The 26,174-nt window shown below is 56.2% G+C and overlaps 1 protein-coding gene across 6 annotated transcripts; it reads right to left on the bottom strand.

Moving 5' to 3' along the window:
- Positions 1 to 887: 887 nt before the first annotated feature.
- PHF19 (PHD finger protein 19) lies at positions 888 to 22,144 on the bottom strand. 6 transcript variants are annotated; one of them, XR_015168775.1, is made up of 15 exons: positions 21,797 to 22,121; positions 19,173 to 19,373; positions 18,442 to 18,523; positions 15,231 to 15,326; positions 14,682 to 14,782; positions 14,003 to 14,151; positions 12,263 to 12,358; positions 11,416 to 11,484; positions 11,096 to 11,216; positions 8,563 to 8,630; positions 7,174 to 7,335; positions 6,362 to 6,394; positions 5,337 to 5,422; positions 4,326 to 4,421; positions 888 to 3,339 (listed from the first exon to the last, which is right to left on the bottom strand). XR_015168775.1 is itself a non-coding variant. In XM_086413971.1 (15 exons), exons 2-15 carry the CDS (start codon positions 19,356 to 19,358, stop codon positions 2,997 to 2,999), a joined length of 1,743 nt encoding a protein of 580 aa, XP_086270097.1. In that variant the 5' UTR covers positions 19,359 to 19,373; positions 21,797 to 22,144; the 3' UTR covers positions 888 to 2,996. The 6 variants fall into 6 exon arrangements, 3 of the variants coding, with proteins under 3 accessions (XP_086270097.1, XP_086270099.1, XP_086270098.1); XR_015168777.1 differs by having other exon boundaries at positions 7,174 to 7,387; XR_015168776.1 differs by having other exon boundaries at positions 6,307 to 6,394; positions 7,174 to 7,387.
- Positions 22,145 to 26,174: the final 4,030 nt, after the last annotated feature.

The raw sequence follows: 26,174 nt of genomic DNA on the forward strand, positions 1-26,174 counted from the left end.
ACCTCAGAGGGGTCTCCAGGGCCCTTCACTGTGCAGCCTGGGCGAGAGCCTGAGTCTCTGGGTGCCTGGGGCCGCCCACCTGTCCCTCCACTCCACTGATCTCCGAGACTGAGCCCCCCGCCCTGGCCTCAATTGCGGTTTGTTCCCAGGGCAGTCGAAGGCCGCAGGAGGGGCAGGAAAGAGTGGGAGCTATAGTTAACAAGGGTGTCCCTGGCAGGTCAGACCGTAAAGAACTGGCCAGCAGTTTTTAAGGTCAGCCATTAACACTCAGGGTTTAACAGGCTACAGTAACTTTGGAAATAGAGTTCAGTTAGGCCCATGGCCTTCACCTGCCTGTAGCTTTTTCCTATCCCCCGCTTTTTCTCTCTCCGAACTACCCGACTTACAGAAGTTTATGTAAGGTGGCAATCTGTAGTGTTTATGAGGTTGTCCCCTCAGCATCTAGGGGGCTGAACACCAGCAGGGATTCTCCCAGGCAGGTGAAGCGGTGGGTGGGGGGTGCGGGAAGGGGACTGAAGCAAAGGAGCCCGACGGGGCGGGGCCAGGAGCACACTTCAGATTCCTGCAATCGTGTGCTTAGTGAAGCTTTACAACGCCTGTACCAAAGCATCCTCACGGGGTCACATTCGAGGTTCAGGCCCCAGCTTTTATCTCCGTGGCTCTCAGCTGATGTTTCCTGCCCCCATGGGCAGGGTCCTCAGAGCAGAAAAAAGGTTCTCTGTCCTGGCGGTAAAGGTAAGAACACTGCTAAGAGAATGTGGTGGCAGGTGCCGGAGCAGCAGGGTGATTGGAGAGGGGATAGGGTCCCACCATTCCCCCGTCACCTTCCTGATACTTCACTAAAGCAATGATAGGTCGTTTTTCAGAGGGAGCCTTTAAAATGTAAATCAGACACATTAATTATAATTTTAATATAACAAATGTTATTAAAAGCAGCAATTCAAAACCATAAATCTTTCTGAAGGTGCACAGGGTTATAAGGTCAGTTGGCAGTAATGCAGCTATCGCCAGGTAGGAATGAAAGGCTGGGGCGTGGAGTCAGGGTGGCCTTTTGCCAGGCCTCACGCTGACCTCCCAGTGGGGAAGACCCTGTCTCCCTCCTCCCCCTCTTCCGGGCCAGAGCTTCTGGAGCTTGGGGAGAGGCGGCACAGGGGCACCAACAGGCCGTGTTCGTCCCGCACCTTCTCAGAAGCCTGGGAGCAGAGCCGGGAGGTTGCTGTGCTCTGGGGCCAGGCAGGAAGCCAGGGACTGGTTCTCAGTCCCACCCCATGGCTGAGCGGGGGCTGGCTTCTCAGCTTCCTTTCCACCCGGCCCCCGTCAGGGAGCATCAGTAGCACCAGCAGTGGGGCTGAGACGGGGGCAAGCTGGGCCCAACCAGCCATCCCTGCCTGGACCAGGCTGGGAAGCAGAGGAAGTGGGGGCTGCACCGCAGGTGAAGGCCCGCTTGAAAGGCACTGCTGGGGCCAGGATCTGAAGCAAGGGGCATCTGAGCGCTCTCAGCGACCCCCACCCCAAAGCCCACAGATGGGGGGTGGCCTAATAATGGAAAGACCAGCTCCAGGCTTGCAGCTGCCCCCTTCGGCCTTGCTGCTGGCAGCCTCCAAAACCCAGCCAAGCCGGAGGCCGCGGCAGCAGTTGGCAAGGCTGGCCCCCATCTGGCACACCCCTCGCCCCAGTCAAGGCACTTCTTTCCAATCAAGTGAGTTTCTAATGCCTCTGGAAGCAGCAAAAATGAGGGGTCTCCTTCCCCTCCCATTTTTGATCTCCCTCCAGATGGGTCTGAGTTTTAACGTCGGTTCTAAGAACTCTACTCCCACTGACAAAAGGCTTCCCTTTTTTTGAGGGGATGTAATGACTCAGGCCCTTAAAAAAAAAAAAAGTCCCAACCTGCCCCCAAAAGTGATTGTCAGTTTCAGAGCTGGGCAGGGGGTACGGAAGAAGGTGTGAGTCCCCCTGCTTCCCTCTCGGGCCCAGGCTGGTTCACCGGCCCGAGCTGGACGTTCACATTTCGTTGCAGCACGTGGCGCCCATAAGAGGGCCCAGGAAAAGCCAAGGGCAGGAGCCAGGCTGGCACCCAAAGGGATGTGTGGCTGTGTGTGGTGTGTGTACACCTGGAGGCTGGGACCATGTGTGTGCCTGGAGGTGAGAGCGCACACACAGATGGAAGCGCGTGCGTGTGTGCGCGTGCGTGTGTGTGCGTGCGCGTGCGTGTGCGTGCACGTGCCCTCGGGCTGTGTGGCGTAGGAGGCAGAGGAGACAGTCCGAGGTGTAGCAAGCAGGACACGGCTACCTCTCCTCATGCCTTCCGCCTGCAAGGCCAGGCCCCGCTCCACGGCAACAGAAAGGGAACGTGACCCGAGAAGGGAAAACGGGGTTCTCGGAAGCCGACACCGCAGCCTGCACCCCCTGCCTTCTGAAGCAGAGACCCAGCCTCCTCCTCCTCCTTGGATCCTGAGAGTCGCAGGGTCTCTGCCCTGCAGGCTTCCCAGAGGCGTTCTCCCACCCTCACCACCTCCTCCCTGGGACAGGAGGAGGGGTAGGAACGTGAGAGAGGAGCTCCACAAGGCCTCTTCTTACCCACCTTCACCCCGTCTTTCTCAAAGACTTCCGTCCTCCTCGTGTGGTCCCCGGGATAGGTCAGGTGTGAAGGATGTCCAGGGGAGGGCTGGGTGTGCAAATGCACACACCCAAAAGGGGAAAGGGAGGGGGACACACTGGGGAGCCAGGAGGGATGCTAACTTGGAGGGACAGGTGAACAGCTGGAGGGAGCATGTGGAGACAGCCGGCGGGACCGCAGAGACACGGGCGAAGGGGCGGTGAGCCTGAGGGCCCAGAGCAGACGGGGCAGCAGAGGCACAGGCGGGCAGGCAGAGCTCAGCCGGGCCCTCAACTCTGTCTTGTCCCTCCCTCCTGCAGCCTGGGGAGGACCGGGGAGCCTGTGGCTTCCACCACCTCTCCTTTGGTTTCCAGGGCTCCGGGCCTCCTTGGGGGGCTGGTCAGTAAGGGGTTGTCCCTTCCCACTCCACCAGGTACTGCACCTTGCCCTCTGGTGTGACCCTCCGAGCCAGCACCTGGTACTTCTCCCCACAAGCTAGCCGCCCCGCCGCGCCAAAATAGTTGGTGATGGACGACTTGAGGTGGGACAAGGACGAGTCGTCCTCACTGATGCTCTCAAACGTGTGGCTGTCGACGCCCTCGTCTGGCCGCTCGGGGCCTGAGGCCCCCTCTGCGCTGCTGTCCGAGGCGCAGCGTCCGCCCGGCTCGGCTGCCCGGCGCTTGGCCCGCAGTGGCACGTACGCTTTGGCTGCCAGCTTCCTCTTGCGGCTGCCCACCGTCCGTCTGCGTGGGGAGGGGGCGAGGCGGGGAGGATGGAAATGAGATGGGATCACCCCCACCAGTCCCTGTCCCTGAGCTCCACCGGCCCCAGGCCCCAGGTAGCTCACTGAATCCTCATGGCAGCCCTGAGGAGACCCCAGAGGGGGAAAGTGCCAGCCGGGAGTGGCAGAGCCGGGACCCAACCCTAGCTGCGTCCATCTCCAGAGCCTCGCTCTTTTATACTGAGCTCAGCGCTGCCTGAGTCCAAGAAACAAACGTGTCTCCACTCCCCCCACCCCCACAGGGCAGAGGGGAGAGAAACTAAAGAAGAGTACACATTCACAGACACTTAGAGACCCAGATCCAAAGCACCAGTAAGAACCTAAGAAGCGAGAAGGACATGAAACCACAGAGGCGGCAGCAGAGAATGACACCCAGAGGTGTTTGGAGACGACGGACTTCGACGGGCATGATGCTTTTAATTCCCCTCTTGCAAGGGCCACGAGTGCCCTGAACACCGTTAAAGGAGCCTCGGTTGAGAGCAGGTCCGTGCGCTTTGCAGCACCCCCCTGCCCTTTGCTGTGAGGACCTGCTGTGGTGAAGCACGTGGTACCCTTCGCGAGGCTCCTGGGGACTCCTGTCCCCTCTCCCAGTCCTCACACTTTGCAGGAGAACATTTCCCCTCTCTGTCAGGCTCTGCTCCTTAAAGAAAGACCCCCAGCAGGCAGACACAGTTCAGACAGCCAAGAACCACGGCCAGGGACCTCACAGGCAGAGGCACAGATGTCACAGAATCCTGGCACATGACGGTCAGAGCCCGAGAACGGCAGAACCCGGATCTGAGACTGCCCAGCAAGAGGTGCCACACACACGGCAGCAGGTGAAGAGGAGTGGGAAAAAGCATCGGGTCTCAGACCCCGACGCCCACACGGACAGAAGGCCAGGTCCCGACACAGGAGCGCGGGGTGAGCCCCTCGTCACAGGTGGGGTAGGGGCGCCGGGGCGCTCACCTGGAGTCGTAGGAGAGGCTGGTGGAAGCAGAGCCAGAGGTGCTGGCGGCATCGGTGGAGTCCACGTCCGAGAAGAAGGTCTGGCCTGAGCTGGCGCTGAGGAGGAGGAGGGGTGAGCTTACGGCCAGCCCTCAGCGCCCCAGGGCTTTCCTGGGCATCTCTGGCCCCTCTGCCCGGCACCCTTCCTCTCGGCCGAGCCCCTTCCCCCCGAGCTGCCCGCCACCACAGCGGCAGGTGGGCCTCCTCCCCCATCCACTGCCTGCCCACCAAGCCTTCAAAGCCCCGGAGGCCACAGAGGGCTTCCCTGACCACCTCCCCGGTCGGCAACACAGCACTGTGACAACGAGAGACGATAAAGAGGGTTCTGAGTCTCCTAACAGCCAAGCAGCAGCCACAGAGGAGGCTCAGGGAGGTTAGAGAACTTTGCCAAAGTCACATAGCTGGCAGCTGGCAAGTAGGGGCTGGGGCCCAGGCCTCATTGACCGAAGTCCTTGCCCCCTCCTTCGTGCCTACAGGAGAGCCCGAGATAACCTTCAATAGTCAGGAGAATAAAACTGCTGGATGCGGCCCCACCCATAGGGGCACCGAGGACGAGGTGCCGTGGGGCAGAGGGAGCATCCGCCAGGGCCCGGGGAGGGTCAGGGGCGGCTCCGCAGAGGACCGTGAATGTGGGGTGACCACAGCAAGTCTGGTGCCAGGTGTGAAGCAGTGGGGAGAGGGGGGCAGGAGGTGTAGGGAGGGCTGGGCTCTGGGGGCTATCCCCGGGAGCCCCACAGGCCTCCGGGGGTGGGGGCGAGGTGTCAGGCTGAAAGCCCTGATGCAGAAAGACCCTTCCGGCAGCCTTCTGCAGTGCAGAGCCTTTAACTCAGCGACCCCAGGAGAGTGTCTCCATCCTCCAAGGCTCTGTGTTTCGCCCCCTGCAGGGCTGGGGGAACAGGGGGCATCTGTCTCCCTGCTCAGTTCTATTCCCGTCTCCAGAGCAGCCCTCTCTGCCGGGCCCCTCACTGTTACCTTTTTAAACTCTGGATCTCGTCCAGTGTGAAGTCAAATATGCTGGCCAGGTGGTGATTGGTGCTCCAGGCGGAGGTGAAGTCGCTCTGTGGACACAGGGGGCGGGGTCAGCCGGGAGCAGCACGCCCCGCCCCCAGCACACTTCTCCCCGCGGCCACGCCTGTCACTTCCTCTCTCTTCCGGTCCTGCCCGGGGAGGCGGGGCACGCCGGTGCCAGTCCTGACTGTCTCTAGGTGACTGCCCGACCGGCCCATCTGTGGGCTTCGGTTCCCTCCACTCAGAGGTGGGTAAGGACCCCTACCGAGCTTGACTCCCAGAGGTGTCAGCATGGCAGAAGGCAATGAGGATTCTGAAAGTCACTCAGGCGTGTCCGACTCTCTGTGACCCCACGGACTACACGTTCCATGGAATTCTCCAGGCCAGAATACTGGTGTGGGTAGCCTTTCCCTTCTCCAGGGGATCTTTCCCAGCCCAGGGATCAAACCCAGGTCTCCCACATGGCAGGCGGATTCTTTACCAGCTGAGCCACCAGGGAAGCCCGAGGATCGTGAAAGCGCCTTATAAACGGCCTGGGGAGATGTGAGGCACTGCTCATATTACTGCCCACAGCGAGGGCCCCAGCGTGGATGCAAGAGAGCTCCAGAGCCCTGGTTCCGGGCCGGGCTCTGCCACCGCCTGGGGTGTGACCTCAGCAGAGTCACTGCTCTCTGGGGCCTCAGTTTCCCCACCTGGACAGCGGGGCAAGGCTGCGACCCACCCTGGCCCAGCCCCGCTCTGGGTTCTCAGGAGAACTTGGGGAGACAAAGGAGGAGCACCTCCTTGTGTAACCAGCTGTCAGAGGAACCGGTTTTCTCCTTTCAGGGACGTGGGTGAGTCCCTGGGTCTGGGAGACCCGGTTTTCTGTGCCAGGATCCCTAGTGGGTGTGGCCCCTACGTGTGAAAGTGGAGAGTGAGAAAACGAGCAACTAACACTGGGGATAGCGTCTTCCAGCAAAAACTTTGATCTTTTTCTTCTATAAACTCGCCTTTTCTGCTGCTGGAATTCATGAGGCAACAAACTGTGGAGACAGAAAAAGGAGAGGGTAGCCCGGTCAGAGCCCGAAGGCCCAGGGGATGGGTGGGGTCAGCGTGGGGACAGGCTGTCCTTCCGGGGGAGCCCTGGGGAACTGGGGGCTGCAGGCGTGGGAGGTGGAGGTGGGTATGGTGGCACCGCTCCTCACCCAGGCGTCCAGGAGCTCTGCCCGCCACCCCCCAATGCCCGGGAAGCAGGGCTGGTCTCAGCCAGGAGCGCTGCTGCTGCTAAGTCACTGCAGTCGTGTCCGACTCTTGGTGACTTCATGGACCGCAGCCCGCCAGGCTCCCCTATCCATGAGGATTCTCTAGGCAAGAATACTGGAGTAGGTTGCCATGCCCTCCTCCAGGGGATCTTTCCCGATCCGGGAATCAAACCCTCATCTCTTCTGTCCCCGTGTTGGCAGGCAGGTTCTTTCCCACCAGCACCACCTGGGAAGAAGCCAGGAGCGCTAGGGACCCCTCCCCCACTCTCACTGCCCCTCGCCTCGCTGGCTTGGCCCTAAGCCAGCAAGACTGGGTCCCGGCTTCCCCTCCGAGCAAGGCCAGCGAGAGGCTGTGGTGGAGGCAGTGGGGCCTGGGTCAGGCCCCGGCCTAGCCACGGACTGGCCCACGAGGGCGCCTCCGGCTGGGACTAACTGGCCGGAGTCCTGCCCTCGCTCCCTCGGATGTCACCGCACAGCCCGTCGGAGGGGGCTGGCACTGGAGCGGGGCGCAGAGAGCCCAAGGCCGGCCGCGGCTCCGCCCTGGGGTCCCGGGCACTGACCTGGGCTTGCTCTTCCCTCTCCTCCGCAGCTCGGAGGCGGCGCCGTGCTCGGGGGGCGCTAGGCCCTTGTCGGGCAGCAGCTTCCCGGGCGGGTTGGGTGGGACACGGATGCGCAGGCGGAAGATGCACTTCTTCTTCTTGATTTCCTTGCCGCAGAGGAACCTGGGGGTGGGCAGGGAGAGGAGAAAGCTCTGGAGCCTGTCCGTCCATCCTCCTGGGGAGGAGAGCCAAGTGTTAAAAACCTCCCTCTCTGCCTTCCCGGACCCAGCGCTAAAATCCAGAGCGGCCCGTGGAGACACTGAGTCCGCAAGGCCTGCGGGATCGGGGGCTCAGGTGGCTCCTCCCTGTCCTTCCTCATCTCGGGCGTCGCGCTCCTCTCCCCTTCTCTGCCTCAACCAGCCCCCGAGAGCTCGGCCTGCAGGACAGCCTCACCCCGCCCCCAGGGGACCCTTATGGTGGCAACACAGGGTTCCACAGCCCTGGAATCCGGAGAGCTCCTGCAGGCAGTGCCCTCACCCTTCTGTGACGGGCTGAGCTGCGTGGGGGCCTCAGAGGGGCCTCGCTGCAGTTTACCCCCAGGAGATTGCCCATGGAGAAGGCAAGAGGCCCCTTGTGCTCAGGCGTAGGTAGGGCTGTGTCCAGGCCCCAGAGTCGAAGAAGATGGAAGACAGAGTGGATAACCCTCTCTAGAGAGGCCTGGGGAGGTCTCACAGCAGTCAGGGACCGTGTCTTATTCGCTGTGGCCTCAGCACCTACACAGGGCTGACACAGTTCAACAGACAGTCGCTGATGGAGCAAATGGACGAAAGGGACTGAAGAGGGTCTGGGGTGAGGAGTGCGAGAAAAGCACTGGGGAGGGAAGCAAAGGGTTCAGAGTGGGTGGCACTCAGGAAATCACGCACAGGGCCCATGGCGGAAGGTGTGGGCAGGATCTGATCATACCGGGCCCAGACTGCCGAGCTCAGGAGCTTGGGCACTCCCTGTGGTGGGGACATGTGTGTCCCAAGAGGAACTCAATAGTCCAGGTGGGAAGACACAGGCTGGGGACAGTTAGGAGGCTGCAGCCCACCCGAGACGATGAACCAAGGCCTCAGGGCCTGGCCCAGAACCCCAGATGGCTAGAGCAGGGGGGCAGCCCCCTATGGAGCTGAACCCAGCAGCAAAAAGGGTCAGGCTGCTGGAGTGCTCAGGGGAGGCATCCCAAAGAAGATGAGTACTCCCTGGACCTTGAAGGATGGGTGATGCAGTCACAGAGAAGCAGGGGGAGACCCAGATGGGAGCACAGCTGGTACGAGGGTAATGCGGCAGGAGGACACTTTACATACAGCCCATCAGTTCCCACCCCCCACCCCCACCCCCACGCAGCACTCCGTCCTTCCCTGTACGCACCGGCTCTTGTAACTATTCAGTGCATTGAGGAGATGTGGGCCTCGGTCCGTCACAGGGGTGCTGGTGAGCTACGGGGGAGCAGGACAGTCAGACCCGGCACCTGGCCTCCGAGAAGTCCTCAGTCCCCGTCCCCTCCCTTCCCCTCAAGCCCTGGATGCTCTGACTCCTCCAGGTGAGGACCACTGACTTGTTCCATGATCTCAGACAAGTCTTTTCACCTCTCTGACCTCACACCCCCATCTGTAAACGAGGAGAATAACTCCTGTCGTAAATGTACCAAGAGCTTTAAAAATGTCCCTGCCCTTGACCCAATAATGGTGCTTCATGGATCCTATCGTACGGACACGACACACCAACAAAGTTTTATATACAAAAAAGTTCACTGCAGCATGTTCCTAACGATGGGCAAATATGAAAAATGTGGGAAAAAAACTATGTGCCCAGCAGGACGGAGACAAGTAAATAAACTATAGAGGGAACCAATGCAGCCGTGGGAAATGTTGACAAAAACTCCCGTGATATGGAAAAGTATTTATGATATAATGCACGCTGAAAAACGTGACTTAAATTTGTATATGAGTCTGTTTTATATACAGGCTTCTTTATGTCTTAGATTCTACGCATAAGCGGCGTGTTTGTCTTTCTCTGCCTGACTTCGCTTAGTACGATATTCTCTGGATCCATGCATGCTGCACTGCACACGGGAATATTTCCATTCTTGACATTTGCACATCTTCTTACACCAACCATCCGCTGGTGGGCACTCGGGTTGTCCCTCTGCCTTGGCCATTGTGAACAGCGCTGCTATGATCACTGGGGCACATGTATCTTTTAAATTTAGCGTTTTCATGTTTTCTGAATATATGCCCAGGACTGGGATTGCTGGATCATATGGTGGCTCTGTTTTTAGTTTTTAAAGGAACTTCCACACTGGTTTTCATAGTGGCTGCACCAATTTACCTTCCCACAAACTTATGGTTGGGCTTCCCAGGTGGCACTATTGATAAAGAAACCTCCTGCCAACGCAGGAGGCATAAGAGTTCGATCCCTGGTTGGGAATATCCCTTGGAGGAGGGCATGGCAGCCCACTCCAGTCTCCTTGCCTGGAGAACCCCCTGCCATGAAGAATCCCTTCTTCATGGACAGAGAAGTCTGGTGGGCTACAGTCCATAGGGTTGCAAAGAGTCAGACACAACTGCAGGACTTAGCATGCATGCACACAAACTCACGGTTACCAAAGAGGAAAGGATGGGGGAGGGATAAATTAGGGACATTGGATTAACAGATACATATTACTATATATAAAACAGATAAGCAATAAGGATTTACTGTGCAGCACAAGGAACTATATTCAATACCTTGTAACAACCTAAAATGGAAAATAATCCGGAAATACATACATAAATTATAACAATCACTTTGCTGTCTATACCTGAAACTAATACAATGTTTTAAATCAACTCTACTTCAATAAAAAACTGCAAATACCGTATAACCTCATGTAAAAAGAAAAACAGATGCAGAAGAAAGAACTAAACGATGTGTGCCTGTGCGCATTACTAATAGATGTCTCTGAGCGGCGTGATGCAGGCATATGGTTTTAAGTATACGTTCTTATATTTTTTGGTACTTTGAGAATTTTCTACCAGGCACATGTAGGACTTTTTTATGTATATAGATCAGAAAAAAAACTTGTTAAAAAAATATCAGCTCTACCTATCTTTTAGGGCTTGACATTAATAATATGTATGTCATTAATAAATTATCAAACACTGTAAATGAAGATGTTATTACACGAGGAACTTCTGCCAAGAATAAAGATTACTTTAAAAATCCCCGTCTCATGAAAGGATTTGGGCAGTCAGTGAAGACGCCTCCCTCTGGATATGGTGGAGGGGGTCTGAGGGTGTCACGGAAGGCGGCATGGCCCTGCCAGGGAAGTGGTTGGGGAGGCCCTGGCTCAGCTCCAAAGCTGTGCGGTCACCAGCAAGCGGCTCTCCACCTCTGAAATCCTGTAAGTCTCTGGTCTGTTACTGCACTTGGTGACTCCCAGCTCGCGGGACCCCTGGTGAATACCCCTGAGAATTCAGAGTACTCAGAGTACTCTGAATATGCTGCTATTCAGAGTACGGCCAGCAGGGGGCAGGCCCACTTCACTTTCCATACTAGCCAGGTAATTTGGAGTGGGTCACTGCAGAGAGGCCTTCTCCAGCCAGACTTGACCCCCAGCTCCCTACAGATGAGTCGGTGAGGCCCTAAGCCACCTACTACCAAAGCCTGGGTCAGGAAGCCCCTTGCAGGGCCCAGGCTCAGAAGCCTGGACTCAGGAATACAGCAGTTCAAAGACTGGACCTTGGTACCCGCTCAGCAGCCCTCACAGACAGGCAGTGTTCTCGAAAAGCTGTGCTCAGAGACCCAGACTCTGGTTCTGCACTGTGTGACCCTGGGCACAGCCTTCACCCCTCTGGACTCAGGGCACCCCACTGTGGAGAGGATTCCCGCCATCCTCATCATGGCCCACGGCTGTGCATACCTTCCCAAGCTGCAGGAGCTCCCAGTGATGGTTAACGAAGGCCAGAATCTCCTCAAAGTCGAAGTACTTCTTCTTGCTCTGCACGCCCAGGTTGTAGAGGGCCAGGTGAACCACATCGACCCTGGGCAAGGGTGCACGGAGGTGGGGCCGGCGTGAGGCGGCAGCCTGAGCAGCCAGGGTCGCAACGCCCTGGACCCAGGCTGAAGGGCGGGGGCAAGGCTGGGACCTGGGGGCTGGAGGCAGAACTGTTCCCGGAGGGACGCAGAGGGGAGACACTGAGAGGGGCCAGGAGGGGCCTGGGCCAAGCCCCACCCTCTCACCATCGCAGGGGCAGCCTCTCAATGTACTCTGGGCCCTGGTTGCACACGGAGCAGAAGAACAGGTAGAACCTGTGGGGGTGAAAAGGGGCCCAGTGGTAGGAGGGGCTCTGCCATCCCACCCTAGTCCTGCACCCTCGCCCCCGACCTACTGTTCACAGTCAGCACTGTCTTCATCTCCTCCTCCGAGGGGACAAAGATGGGACAGAACAGGGACCAAGAACTGTTCCCCCACCCCTTCCAACCGCTACCTCAAACCCTTTCCCAAACAGCATTGCCCTGGACTGTGGCTGAGCTCAGAGGGAGCCACACACGGCTGGGCTGCAGGGGCCACCTCTTCCCCTCTGCCTGAGAGAGAGACAGAGACAGACACACACACGTGCACACGTGAACGCACGCACACCTACTTTAGTCGCAAACCTCATGAGGCACCAACCAAGACACGCACAGTATCTGGTTTGACACACATACACCTTCCACTAGCTTAGCCCCCTTGTTAGAGGCCAGATCCAGTCATCCATCCCCGCTGTGGCTCCTCCAACAATCCTGGGCAGGGGTGGGGCAGGCCTGTGTCTCTCCCGCTTCCCAGACCCTTGAAGAGACTGGGGCTTGGGAAAGGCAGGGCTTTGTCTAAGGTCCCCCGCAAGTCAGTGGAGACTGGGATGTGGTTCAGCTGGTCCCTCTACGGGGAAGACCTCCCAACCCTGAGCAGCCTCCGTAGACAGGAGGCTACGCTGTCCCAGAGCCCAGGGTTCTGAGGTCTGGCAGGCAATCTGAAGGAGTTGCTGTAGCCTCTGCCCCCATCCCCCGCCACAACCCCGAGGCTGAGTCGGACCAGACAAGCACCTACCGGTCACCGAACATCATGGGCTCATTGAGACACTGGGTGCAGGCCTCGTGGAACCACTGCCTGCAGCGGTAACACTGCAGCATCCGCAGGTACCATCTGGAGAGCCAGAGGAGCCAGGGTCAGCCAGGCCCGCACTCCCAGCCAGGAATCGGCCTCAGCAACCTTCCCCAACACAAACTTGCCCTCCAGCGGGGGAAAGGGAAGAGAACTCACAGTTACCAAGCCCTGGGCTGTGCCAGGGGAGGCCCGAGCAGCAGGACATAACATGGTATCATTTGCTCTACCCAGTTGGTCAAACACGGGCCTCTGTTCCCATTTTACAGATAGCTTGTTCAAGGTTGCTCAGGAGGCAAGGGGTGGAGAGTGACTCAGATCCTAGCCTCCTGACTCCAGAGCCCATGCTCTTTGTCACCCACTGGAGCCCTCTTCTCGGGTCTGTGCCCCACACGTTGCTTCCCAAGCACCACTGATGGGCAAAGGTTTGCCCAGGGCATTTCATGGGAAAATAAAGGCTCCTGTGAGCCCCTCACCTGAGGCTGTATCCATCCTGTTAAAACCATTCAACAACTACTCACTGAATAAGAATGAAAACCAAAAAAGGTATTTTCTTAACTAACACACTTGACAGGTGTGGTCCACGGACCACCTGCGTCAGAATCACCTGGAGTCTAGGTTAAAATGCAGAAGATTCCTGGACCTGTTCCAGGTCTACTCAGTCTTGGGGCAGCCCCAGGGAGATGCATATTTGACAATCGCCCGAGCAACTCTGCCCTGTAAGCATTGAGAACCACCACCTCAGTGCTGCAAAGGTCTCTATAAGTATGTCTCCACCTGTAATCCCAAAGGCCACAACACCCACAGAAGGTGATGGGCCAAGGTTATTAATCTCACTTGAGAGATGAAGCACTTCATGTGATTTGCCCAAATCACCCAGCTAGGTCGTAAGCACGGCCTTCAGACCCCCAGGGCTTGTCAGCAGAACTGGGGGCTGAGACTCAGGGCTTCAGGGCGCCCTGTGGGCTGTTCCCTGCAAGCAGAGGTTCCATCTCTCACTCCTGTGGTTCTTCCCACAAGGTTGGTGCAGTCAACCCAAGGGAACCGGCTCAATCGCCCACAGCTACACGCAGGCCCAGGCCACAAGAAGAATCAAAGAAAGGCTCCTGTTCTATAGTCAGGGTGAGAACACCCTCCAAAGTTCCTCACACATGCCCAGCCCTGCTTGCACACCTCCAGGGAAAAGGACCTTCATCTCTCACCAGCAACCTGTTTCACTGCTTCTGATGATGGAAAGGTTTATCCAAACGTCCATGCACCAACAGGAAGAGCTCACATTTATTAAGTGCTTGCCAAGTGCCAGGCACTGTGTGAGCCTTTACATGAATGATCTAAATCACGCTCTACTCACAACCCCCAAGCCACGGGACAGCTATCATGAGAACGGAGCTCAGGGACAGCATAGCTGTAAGGGGCTGGGAGAACGTGGACACTCGGGACCAGGCTGTTAACCGCTGTTCGACACTTCCTTCTCTTCCATGGAGCCCCAAGAAAACCTCCACCCCCAGCGCCCCCCCTCCCCCTAGTGCTAGCCTCTGGCTCTCCAGAGCCTGTGGGAGGCTGCGGGCTCCTCTCTGGGGGTCCGGCTACCCCAGCCAGCCTCGCCCCTGCCTCCCTGGAGCCCCGCCCACCAGGGAGACCACGCCCATCGGGGAGGCCCCGCCCCGCCGCGCCCCGCCGCCTTACTCTCCAGGACCGCCGCAGTAGCAGTAGCACTGCTGCTGGTTGGTGCGGTGGGGGGAGTCCCACTCGAGCTCCTCGGGCTGGTAGGACAGCACCATCTTCACGGCCTGCAGCGTCCTGGCGATGGCGCCCTTCTTCAGCGCGCCGCCTTTCTGCGGGGAGATGAGGGCCCGAGTCACCCCCCGGGGGTCCCGGTTGGGCCACACGTGGATCCCCATCAAAGCTATCAAGGTTGATGCCGGACCAGGTGGGACAAGCGTTTCCAATGTAGTCAGAAACGCACGGAGCCTCTTCTCATCGATCTCAGATCCAGCCTCTCTCTATCCCCAGGGATCTGCATTTTCAGTAGTATTAACAGGAATAAGCACAATAAAAGTCACAAGAGCCAATATGTATCGACAGTGGGCACTTACATGGGTTTTTCTGTTATTAGCAAAGCGCTATTTGTTGGGGGCCTCCTACACCTGACACCAAACCTGCATCCATTTAGCAGCGGACGAAACAGGCTCAGGGAGGCTAAGGAACCGGGCCAAGGGCATACAGCCGGTAAGTGGCAGCCGCTGTCGGCCTCCAAAGCCAGGCGCTAGGACCAGGAGTCAGGCCTGAGTCCAGAGAGTCTCTGGGCTTCCAGACTGGACGGGGGCGGGGAGAGGGGGCAAGGTGGGAAGAATGGAGGGCTCACCCGCACAGCCAGCGCGAAGATGCAGCGTCGGCAGAACCAAGGTGTGAGCAGGGGCCGGTCGGCACTGCCCGCTATGGGGATGTGGCACTGCTGGTGGTAACCTAGGAGCGGGGCAAAGGAGGGCGGTGAGTGCCCACGAGGGAGCAGCGGCCCCAGGCTGGGGAGGGCGGCAGCGAGTGCTGGGAGCCGTGTGCCTGCCAGCTGCCAGGGTACTTACTGGCTGGCACAGCAGCCAAGCTGGGGTCCAAGCAGGCCACCCAAAGCTGGCATGGGCCCCGTGCGGGAAGCACACAGGGTCTGACTTCAGCCTCTGTGCTCCATCTCTGCTACCCATCCTCTCCACCTGCAAAGCGCCTAACTTCTCTCACTTTCCAGAAGCCCAGCTCTCCCCCAGGATCACCTCCCTGGGCCCCCATTCCCAGAGACTGGCCACCTTGTCACTCTGCCCCGCCAAGAGAGAGAGGAAGCCGGCTGAGGCCCCGAGGATCGGACGTGGAGTGAGTCCTGAGCCAGCGGGGGCCGGGGACCCCCAGGTCTGGTCACACTTACCCAGGCCGCACTTCCCACAGATGAGGATCTCGTTCAGGGGCCCTGATGTCTTCCCCAGGCAGATGTTGCACTTGGGCTCCTCCCCTGGAACACCAGCTGAAAGAAAGGCGCCCTGTGTGGTCAGCTTGGGTTCATGGGAATGACCCACGGTCTTAAAACCAGGCGCCGCGCCTCTGGGTCTGAGTGTTGGGCTCCAGAGGCCGACTCACTGAGCCTCTCCAACCATGCTGAGCTGCCTGTGACCAGCACCCCATTCTAAAGATGGGGAAAACTGAGGCTCAGAGCGGTTAAGTCCCTTGCTCAGCTAGAAAGCAGAAGGGGGATTCAAATCCACCACTGTTTGACATCAACTTGTTTGATTTTTGTTTTGTTTTGGCCACACCTCAAGGCATGCAGGATCTTAGTTCCGCAGCCAGGGATTGAACCCACACCCCCTGCATTGAAAGCCCAGAGTGTTAACCACTGGACCACTAAAGTGAAGTCGCTCAGTCGTGTACGACTGTTTGCGACCCCATGGACTGTAGCCTATCAGGCTCCTCCATCCATGGGATTTTCCAGGCAAGAGTGCTGGAGTGGATTGCCATTTCCTTCTCCAGGGGATCTTCCTAACTCAGGAATCGAACCCGGGTTTCCTGCATTGCAGGCAGACGCTTTACTGTCTGAGGCACCAGGGGATGCTCCTAACTAGACCACTAGGGAAGTCCCAAATAATTTTTCTTTTTTTTAGTATTTATTTATTTGGATATGCAGGGTCTTAGTTGCAGCATGTAGGATCTTTTAATACTCATTGTGGCAAAGGTTCTCTTTTAGTTGAGGCATGTCAGATCTAGTTCCCCAACCAGGGATTGAACCTGGGCCCCCTGCATTGGGAGCACAGAGTCTTAGCCACCGGACTGCCAGGGAAGTTCCCCCAAATCATTTGTCCTTTTGACAATACCCTTCTGCCTCTCCTGCTTAATTTAACTTGATTTGTTAAAGTTTTTATGTTAAATAACTTTTAAACATTTTTTATTATTGCATAATAATAAAGTTATAATGAAACTCCATGTTCTTATCAACAGTCACGAATTCACAGCCAGTCTTGTTTTGACTATATTCCCACCCACTACCCCTCCTGTTTTGTTGTGAATCAAGCCCCAAATACCCAATCATTTTCCATAAATATTTCAGTAGGCATCTCTGAAAGATTATACTCTCCTAAAGAAAAAAAAAAAACTAGTACCTTTATGGAACCCAAATATTAAAAATAATTTCTTAGTATAATCAACAAATTCAGCGTTCACATTTCAAATTGTCTCAATGGTCCATAACAATTTTCAGTTTGTTCAATTGCTGTTGAAGAATAAACATGTGTTTGTGTGTGAAGGCTTTGAATGAATAAAGTATGTTTTCATGTGTGTTTCAGTCTCATTTCCCTCAGCAGATGGAAAGTTCCGTAAGGACACAAAAGGTATCTGTTCATCTGTGTCCCCAGGACCTCACGTGGGTATGGCACATCACATGTGTTCAAGACGTGTTTGTTGAATAAATGGTCTCTTGCCTCTTATTCCTGAATATGATCCCAGGAAAATATAGCAGTTACTTAAAAAATGAAAAGTTTGAATCTCAGGAATTCATGTAAACTCGCATTCATATGATTAGAAAAGGAAATAACAGGTTGGCTTATTACAGTAATTGTGTTACTCTCCATTCCTTTACTACTTATTAGATACTAAATGACCTTTTGCCAGTTGACAGCAGTTATATTTCTTAAGAGCACCAAGAGCACCGTGGTCTCAGCAAGTCTCCACTGGCTTAATGAAGCCGTGGGTCGGCACCTACAGCAAGCTCAGCCTTGTGCTCTCACCGGGTGGACGCAGAGGGCCTGACCTCCGTGAGCAGCAGTGATCCGGGGTCCACGCAGCTCCTCCGCTGAGCACTGCCGCACCTTCTTGGTGCCCGGCACACTCACAGTTTGCTAAGGTGAACTGTCTTTCCTCATCAGCTGGCTCCTTCTGCTTTCGATAAGCAGGCAGCCCAGGAGAGGAGCCCCTCATTGCTTTGGATCTTGAAACAGTACATTTAGGGTGAGAAGGGCCTGGAGAAGCATCAGTCTGCATTAGCCACAACATCTTGGAGAAAAAGGCACCCTGGAAACTCTTCTAACTGGCTGGGTCCTGTGGTCTTTGCTTGGCAAGCTCCTGAAATCATCTCTCAAGGTAACAGATTCTTCAGAAACTGACTCCCTGTAACTCCACACCACTGGTGGTGCTGTAGTTGCTAAGTCGTGTCCGACTCTGAGACCCCATGGGCTGCAGCCTGCCAGGCTCCTCTGTCCATGGGATTTCCCAGGCAAGAATACTGGAGCAGGTTGCCGTTCCCTTCTCCAGGGGATCGTCCTGACCTAGGGATCAAACTCATATGGCCTGTGTCTCCTGCATTGCAGATGGATTCCTTACTGCTGAGCCATCGGGGAAGCCTGGTCCAAGGCGGGCTCCAAACCCTGTCTCTTCCTCACATACCACCATGTCAGTCCTCCTGTTAGAGCATAAATGGTAAAAAGGTCTGTTCTCACACGGTAACTCATTGGGAGTGGCTGCCTGGTGCTCCGTGTTGAAAATGAGTGCTCTGATTGATCAGTGACGTCTGTCATGCACACGGCAGGGGAGAACGGTGGCAAGAATGCCCCCAGTTCGTCATCTCTGTAAGACAGTGTCAGCCGTCTGAGGGCAGGGATGATACCCAACCCAGCTCCCTTTCAGCCCTGGAAACGGGCCCAGCTCCATCCCGCTACGTCATCATCACGCTGCCTGCTCCAGGCTTGGTGGGTCTCTCCCCCATGGAGAGAGCTGCCTCCTCGTTTTTTAACATGCTGATAGAGGACACTGTGCTTACACCGAAAGGTTTCAATTCCGATTGCCTGGGCCCCTTCTGTTCCTAGCCCCAGAGGGACCCAGAGCTTTGGGCAGCCGGGAAATACACACAGGCCTGGGACACAACCCTGCTCCCACCCCTCCTCAAGCTGCCTTCTCCATCTGCCTGCCTCCCTCGTGAGGGATGAATGCTCAAGAGGATGACAGGTGTCATAAATGAGTTCTCGTGTAAACGTACAACTGGTAATCTCCAAGGACACGGCCAGATGCCGGAAGTTACGAGACAGAAGGAGAGCAGGAAGAAAATGGAGGCAGAAGAGGAGAGTGGGGCAGGGGTGAGGAGTCACAGCAATACTCACCATGCTGTATGTCCTTCCATAAGACCCAGTATTTGGAATTATCTTCAAAAGTTACGAGGCAGCTCTGCTTAGAACTGCTGACCTGGAGCAGAGAAAGGGAGGAGCAGGGTAAGACGGTAGCTGGGGAAAAGCCACTTGAACATGGTCTTCCTCTCCCATCTCTGCCCCCACAGGGCAGAGAGATCAGACTCCCTCCTTGTGCTCCAAGAATCCGCCTGCAATGCAGGAGACCTGGGTTCGATCCCTGGGTTGGGAAAAGCCCCTGAAGGAGGGCATGGCAACCCACTCCAGTATTCTGGCCTAGAGAATTCCACGGACTGGAATAGTCCATGGGGTCACAAAGAGTCACTCTGTGCTCCAAAAAGTAGAGCCAGGCCAGAAGGAGAACGGCGGTCCTGAAGGCTGTGCACGCCCACTCCCTGGAATTGGGCAGCGAGGGGCTAGGTGACGGCAACTTGGTGGGAATACCGAGGCCAGATGATCTCTCCAACCTGATTTTGTTTTGTTTTGTAGGCTCACAGAGCACTTGTCTAAAGATGTCCTTAGGTGCCCTAAGGATGGCACCTGCTTTTGCAGGCTCCACCTCCTTCCACTTTCAGCTTTGGAGCAGGAGGGCACAGCAGGAATCTGCCAGCAGTCTCCCATCCTCCACCCCTGGTCTGAGGCTGGCACCAGGAATGAGCAGAGAGATGCTGAGCCTGGGGAACTGGGGCCAGGGAGGAAGGGTTTACCCTCTTGATCTTTCCAAGATAATACAGTCCATCTGTCCACCGGCACAGCACATACTGGCCCTCCGTCAGCTTGGACATCAGGTCTTTGAAGTTGTTCTTGGCTTTTGCCAGGGCCCCCTTGTTAGGGAGGTGGCTGGTGGCACCATAGGAGTCCCGAGTCCCTGGGTCCAGAGCTCGATTCTCCATCAGCTTCCACTGACACTGGAAGAAAAAGGAACAGGGTTTTTACTCCTTACTTCAGGAGAGAGGGGAGAGAGGAAAGCAGCTACCATTTATGTAACCTGTGCTGTGCCAGATGCTTTTATCATCTCACTGGATTCTCGTGACAACCTGTGAGGTTGTCACTGTTATTCCCATTTTACAGGTCAGGAAACTGAAGTCTGGCAAGGGGAAGCGGCTCTGGGTTCAGAGGCAGAGCCATGGTCCTTAACCAGGTGAGCCGATTCGCTACTCTGCACTTGCTCCACCCCTACCACGCAACCTTGTACAGAGAACGGCTCTTTCAGCCAACCACAGAGCAAAATCCCCCTGCCCAGGTGTGTATGAGGCAGATCTGAACCATACCCCGTGGCTTTGGAGCCAGAGGTTTTATCCCTAAAGCAAACACACCCTGTGTTTTCTGAGTGGAGGGCCTTCTCCAGGACAGCAGTGGGGGGTTTTCAGACCCCTGCTCCCTCCCCTGAGAGCTGGCTGGAGAAAACTCACCTAGAAAGGAAAACTCCTGGTGGCTTATGAACTGGTATAGACTTGGCCATCTGGGTCTTCTGTAATCTCCTTTTCTCAGTTATGGGATGATTTAATGGAAACCAATTCTGGGACATTTAAACTCACTTATGCTTTTACTCAGATGCAAATTGGCTCCAAGCAGTGAAGTCATCGCCATGCCAACCTCTCTACATCTGTCTCTCACCGTCCTATGAAACCCACTGCTCCTGCTGCTTTCCCACTTCTGCTAGCGGTTCTGCTCTGGTCCCCAGAACACCCCAGCATCTTTGACTTCTCCAACCGACGAGTTGCCTGCCACAAGCAGCCAACTTCAAGCACAGTGATTTTTGGCTTCCTCTTGTCCATCTCCCTGGCCTGGTCTGAGTTCAGGCCTCATCTTGCCTGGGACATTCATTCAATAACTGTTTCATGCTCACTCAGCTGCTGGGCATCTGGGATGCAGAATGGTACCACCTAGGCACAGCCCTAAACAGGCCACTCCCTGTCTTCCTGCCTCCCCACCAGACTCCTCACCAGGGCCAACAATTCCCATCTTCTTCTCCCAGAAACCTTCTGTGGTTCCCCAAAGCCTTCAGTGGCATTCAAAGTCCCCTACCCCAAGGCCCCCTCCTCCTCAATCTGGGCTCACCTGGCTCCAGGCGGCTCCACACTCTCCACTAAGCACAGCCCCCTCTGCTCCCTGCACCCACTATTCCAGTCCCCTCCTTCTCTGCCCAGGCGCTGGGCACCTGGTGTTATGATTACCTGTAGATTACAGGGAGACAGTCGTGTGTTTTTCCGTGTGAGTGCGTGTGTGCTCCTGTGAGACGGTGTTTGATGTCTACAGCTTTGTGGCAGTGAGTATAGGAAACAGAGCACATGTGTGTGCATGTCAAGGGCCCCGGGGCACGCAGGGCATTGCTGGGGTCTTCGCTCTCCAGATGGTGGCGCGGCCGCATCCTCTTCCCTCCACCCGCCCCCCCACCCCCCAATTCCTCCCTCCTCTCCAGGGCACAGCGCACAGGCGCTGGGCAGGGTGTGCGGTCCAAATCTCTGCCTTCTCCCTGCCACCTGGCTGCCGAGCGCTGCAAGGTCCTGCCCCGCCGGGCCTGGCCCGGGCCCGCGGCAGGTTCACAAACTGACACTTCCTCCCCCGCCGCGCCGTTGGGAGCAGGCCCAGTCGCCGCACCCCCCTCCCTGACCGGGCGGGGGCCCTCGGGTGGCGGGCCCCCCCTCCACCCGCGCCTCCATCCTCCCGGAGCGGGCCCCCGCGGGCTGTGATTGGCTGATTCAAACCCATCTGCAAAGAAATGCCTGTTTGCGGGTTCTCGTCGGCGTCCAGTTCAAATCCGCGGCACCCGGAGCGCGGGGCCGGGCGGGGGCAGGAAGCGAGGATGATTCATGCGCCGGGGCCTCTCCCAGGGCGGCCGTTGGCTTTTTAAAAAGGGTGTTCGGGAGGGGAAAACGCTTGCAGAAGGACCCCCCTTCGGGTTCAAGCGCTCTGATCTTCAATCGCTCCGACGCCAGGCCTCCCCCCATCCCCATCCTGCTGCAGCCTGACTTCGGACGTGAGCAAAATCCCAAACGGCCCCGTCGGTCTCCAGGCCCGTCCCCCCACCGAACAGGAAAAGTAAAGATTTGGGGCACGGGAAGAGCGACCTGTCACACACGCCCCCCCCCCAAAGGCTCGGGAACCCGGGCGGGGCTCCCGCCGCCCCACAGACACCGTTCACCCCTCTCCACCACCCCGCGCCCCCCCAGGCGTGCATCTCCCCAGGACTCCAAACCCCCCTCCCGGCCCCGAGGCGTTTGACCCGCCAAAGTCCAGGGAAACTTCCAAAAGAGGGATGACTGCAGGGAGAGGCGAGAGTGGCGAGGAGTCCCCGGCCGGGGCCGGCCGCCTGCAGCGCTGAACTTACCGCGAGGCTGCGTGTCCGCCGGTCCCACTTGGAGTCTGGCCACCAGGCGCATCGGCGGCGGAGGCGGCTGCGCTCGGCCCGCGGCTGCCCGGCCGAGTGTCCGCCCGTGGGGCCGGGGTCGGGGTCTCGGCGGGGGCGGGGCGGGGCGGGGGCGCCGGGGGGAGGAGGGGGGCCGGAGGAGGAGGAGGGAGGGGCCCGGGCGCTCAGGAAGGGGCCCCCCGGGCGCGGGGCGCCATCTTTTTCGCGTTTTCCCGCGAATTATTGACGTCCCGCTTATGTAATTAGCGGGGGCCGCGCCGGCCTCGCCATTGGAGCCCGCGGTCGCGGGGCCCCGCCGCACCGCCCGCCCGCCGGCTCGCCCGCTCCCGCCCCCGGGCCGCCCCCGCGCCGCGCCCCGGCCCCCGCCCCCGCCCCCGCGGGCGCGCATCCTCCGCCACCGCGCGCCCGGCGCAGACACGCGGCGCGGGCGCACACGGACGCGGGGCCCCGGCACGGCCCCTCGGCGGAGGCGCGCGCGCGGCGCCCGGGGCCGGCACACACTTGTTGAGGAAACCCAGCTCTGCGCGCCGGGCGCAGACGTCAGCCGGCGGGGACACACAGCGGGGAGGTGCGGAGGCGCAGGGACGCGCTGCCGGGACAGACCTGGAACAACCCAAACGGGATTAGCACAACAGAAACACACAGACGTCCGGCGCTTGCAGCGGAGACGGCCTGCGTAGAGACACAGCGCACGGCACAAACGCAAGCTGACCACACACGATCTACACGACACAGCACATATTAGAGAGTCTCGACACAGATACGCAAGAGTGTACACAGCGTAGACACACAGCAAAACAGACATATAAAGCGGACAGGCACAGAGTCACAGCACAGTAACACACACCAGCAACAGATTGCACACAAACGCGAAGCGGAGAAACACAACACAAAGATACAACTGGAACCCCCCCCCCCCCCACACACACACACAACATTTAAATAAGTGGCACACGGCGAAAGAGCATACAGAGTCATAGGAATAGCGGGTTGAGGCTGGGGGCATGGCTCCAGTCATTATCGGCCCTGGCCCTGGGGAGGATGGGCAGAAATGTCCGCATCCGGACTCACTCTCTGGGGAGGACCTCGGGGTACGGTCTCTCTGGCTGGCCGGGTCTACCCCTTGTTATGCATAAGGCACTCACGTCATAGGCCAGCTCCACGGGGTGTGGGACCCTGAGCAAAGCATTTCAACTCAAACTTCAGTCTCCTCATCTAGAGTTGTTGGGAAGGTTGGGGTTAATGTATACAAACCCCTCAGCAGCCAGTGGGTGTGCAATAAGTGATGATTCTAACTTTGTCAAGAAATCATGTACTCACTGAGTGCCCCCCCTCCTCCCGCAGGAGTGAGACTAGAACTGGGGGCAGCGGGACTCACGATCTCAAGGGGGAGTCAGGGGTTGGCCCAGGCAGCAACAGCACGGATGTGAACAGGAGGGGCATGCTGCGTGGAGCTGGCCGTGGAATCGGAGGAGTCCTGGCTTCAAGTCCAGCTCTGTCTCTGAGCCAAAGGGAGATGCTGGGTGAACTAGTGCCCTGGTAAACCACCTTCCCTATCTGTTCAAAGAGGGTAAATGACTACCCTGTCCCACAGGACCACTGCAGAGATGAGGCCAAAACAGCACAATAAAAAGCTGTGCTTTTGTAAATGAAAAAGTAGTGGGCAAAATGCAAAGTTGTTTAAACATGACAAAAGGAGAAATAATAAATGCCACTAGAAAGGTATATTTTCACCTGTGATTCAGAGGCAAATCCAGCTTTGAGTTAAGAAGAGAGGGGAAGGATTGCGGAAAAGGTGGCATTCAGATGGAATGTGGAGATAGGAGGGAGGCATTCCAGGCTGGGGGCGTGGTGTGTGCTGGAGGCCTGGGACTGAGCGAGTTGGGTGTCCTTCAGGTTGGAGTTCAGGGCAAGCCTGGAGGAGGAGGAGCTGAGTGTCCTGGGCTGAGTTTGGTTTTCAGCCCACAGGCGAATCAGGGCCACTGAGCAAGGCCCTGTGGCATATTCTAGAGTTGTGCATATTCTAGAGAGAGCCACAGGGAGTTTAGAACAGAGAAGGACCATGAACAGTCTGCTTTGGGAGGATCTGGCAGAAGTAGGTTGAAAGTATGGACAAACGAAAGAAACACAAATAATCACTTTTAAAAAATGGGTTAAGGGTATCAACAGGCAATTCACAGAAGAGGAAACCTAGGTGGCCAAAAATACGAAAAGATGTTCAGCTTCACTGGTCATGGGAGAGATGCAAATGCTAAGAGCTGGGAGACACCATTTCGCATTCACCAAACTGGCAAGCAGTCAGCAGTCTCTCAGTGGGGGCAAAGGGATGAAGGGAGTAAGGATGTGGCACCCTGGGAACCCTGTACCATCTTGATGGAGAAGCAAAAGGATACAGCTTCTCTGGAGAAGAAGTTTGGCAAATTCTATTAAAGTTGAAGATGCTCTTATCTACCGTTCAGTGACTTCCCTCCCCTCACTCAGCGTGTAGTTGTAAAAACTGAGGAATTGATGAATTGTCCATCAACAGATAGATAGACTGTGACCTATTTGTGCAATGGAATAATCTACGGGAGGGAAAAGAAACTCAGGCTATTGCCTCAACATAGGTACAGTCTAGAAAAGTGGTAGAGTAGTGTGATACAAAAAGGTTTTTTTTAATTGAAAACTATGCTGCATATGTATTTTTAGGGATATAGTCAGATAGTAAACGTTAAAACATGCATAGGAAATCAAAGATACTAAATTTAGAACAGCAGTTACCCCTGGGTAGGGAGGGATGGGAATGAGATCAGAGAGAGGAACACAGAGGATTTAATCTGTACTGTTCTATTTTTCAGAAAAAAAAAAAATCTGAAGCATGTATGGCAAGGTGTCAAGACTTGGCAAAGTTGGGTGGCTTGTCTGTAGTTCTTTGCATTGATCCTTCTTCTCAGGTCTAAAACTTTTTTCCTCTATTTTCTGTATGTTGGAAATACTTGGTAATTTTAAAGATGGGATGTGCAGAGAGATTACAGCAAAGAAGGTTTGGTCTCAGCACTGACCTGTCGCATGTGCTGGGCCCTCAGAGCTCACAGAGTCCTGACATGTCTGGTCCCACAGTTTGGTGACGCAGGCATGGCAGGCGTTGGATCTGTCCACTGGCGAGGGGACAGAGGCTTGGAGAGATGGGGTGACTTCCGCAAGGCCACACACAGGAGGGAGGAGTCCTCTAACCGTCAGCTGTGTCTCAGGGGAGACCGGCAAAGGCCGAAGAATGTCAGGAAGAGGTCCCCCACCTTGCAAAAATCAATCTTCTTCCAACTGCTGGCCATTTCTGTTTTTGCTTTCAATTAAGGAACCTCAGAAAATATAAAAAAGCCCAAGGGAGAAAATGAAAGTGACGTGTGCTTTTCACTGTCTTATTTTTTTAATTTATTTATCGTTTTTGGCTATGTTGAGCCTTTGTTGCGACGTGTGGGCTTCTGTAGTTGAGGCACCCAGGCTTAGTTGCCCGGAGGCATGTGGGGTCTTGGTTCCCCGACCAGGGATTGAACCCCTGTCCCCTGCATTGGTAGGTGGATTCTTTACCGCTGGACCACCAGTCAGGTCCCCGCACTGTCTTACATTTTAATTCAGCTTTATTGAGGTATATATCACAGACTCAACGGACATGAGTTAGAGCAAGCTCCGGGAGATGGTGAAGGACAGGAAAGCCTGGCGTGCTGCAGTCCATGGGGTCGCGAAGAGTGGGACATGCCTGAACAACAACAACAAATAATTCACATAAAATAAATTCACCTACTTTAAATGTGCAACAGTCTCTTCATTCTAGAGGACATGATTGGTTTGGAAATATTTGAGTACTAGCCCACTTAGCATGTATGGCAGTGCTCTTACAAAGAAGAAAAATGCTTTTCATGAATTCGAATAATTATGATTCTAATAAAAGTTTTGGAAATAATTAAGATACAGGTGTTTCCATCGTTGAAAGTGAGTGGCCAGCGGGGCGGGCCTGTGTTTTATTGCCTGAATTTAGGGGTCAGTTTATAATGGCCTCGGCAGGGAGGTGCTGAGAGCTTTCAAATTATGATAGAAAGGATGATTGTTAACATAATTTAAATTCTTTTTTTTTTTAAGAAAGAAATAGTTGACAGGGTTAGACTGTGGCCTGTGGAAGTGCTTGTGGCCTTGGTTGGCTGCCAGGCCATAAACAGCTTTACCTGTGGCTTTTGTGGGGGAAATGAGAGACATCAAGTGTCTGTCCACTCCATGAGCCCAGGAGCGCCTCCGCTGGGATGCAGGAGATCCTGGTGGCCCCACCCCGTGCCTCCCATGCTTGCAGTGGAACCAGGGGTGGGTC

The sequence above is a fragment of the Bos grunniens genome, chromosome 8, assembly GCF_055505025.1.
Source record: "Bos grunniens cultivar Pamir isolate PY7600 chromosome 8, Bosgru_T2T1.0, whole genome shotgun sequence".
Taxonomy (NCBI): domain Eukaryota; kingdom Metazoa; phylum Chordata; class Mammalia; order Artiodactyla; family Bovidae; genus Bos; species Bos grunniens.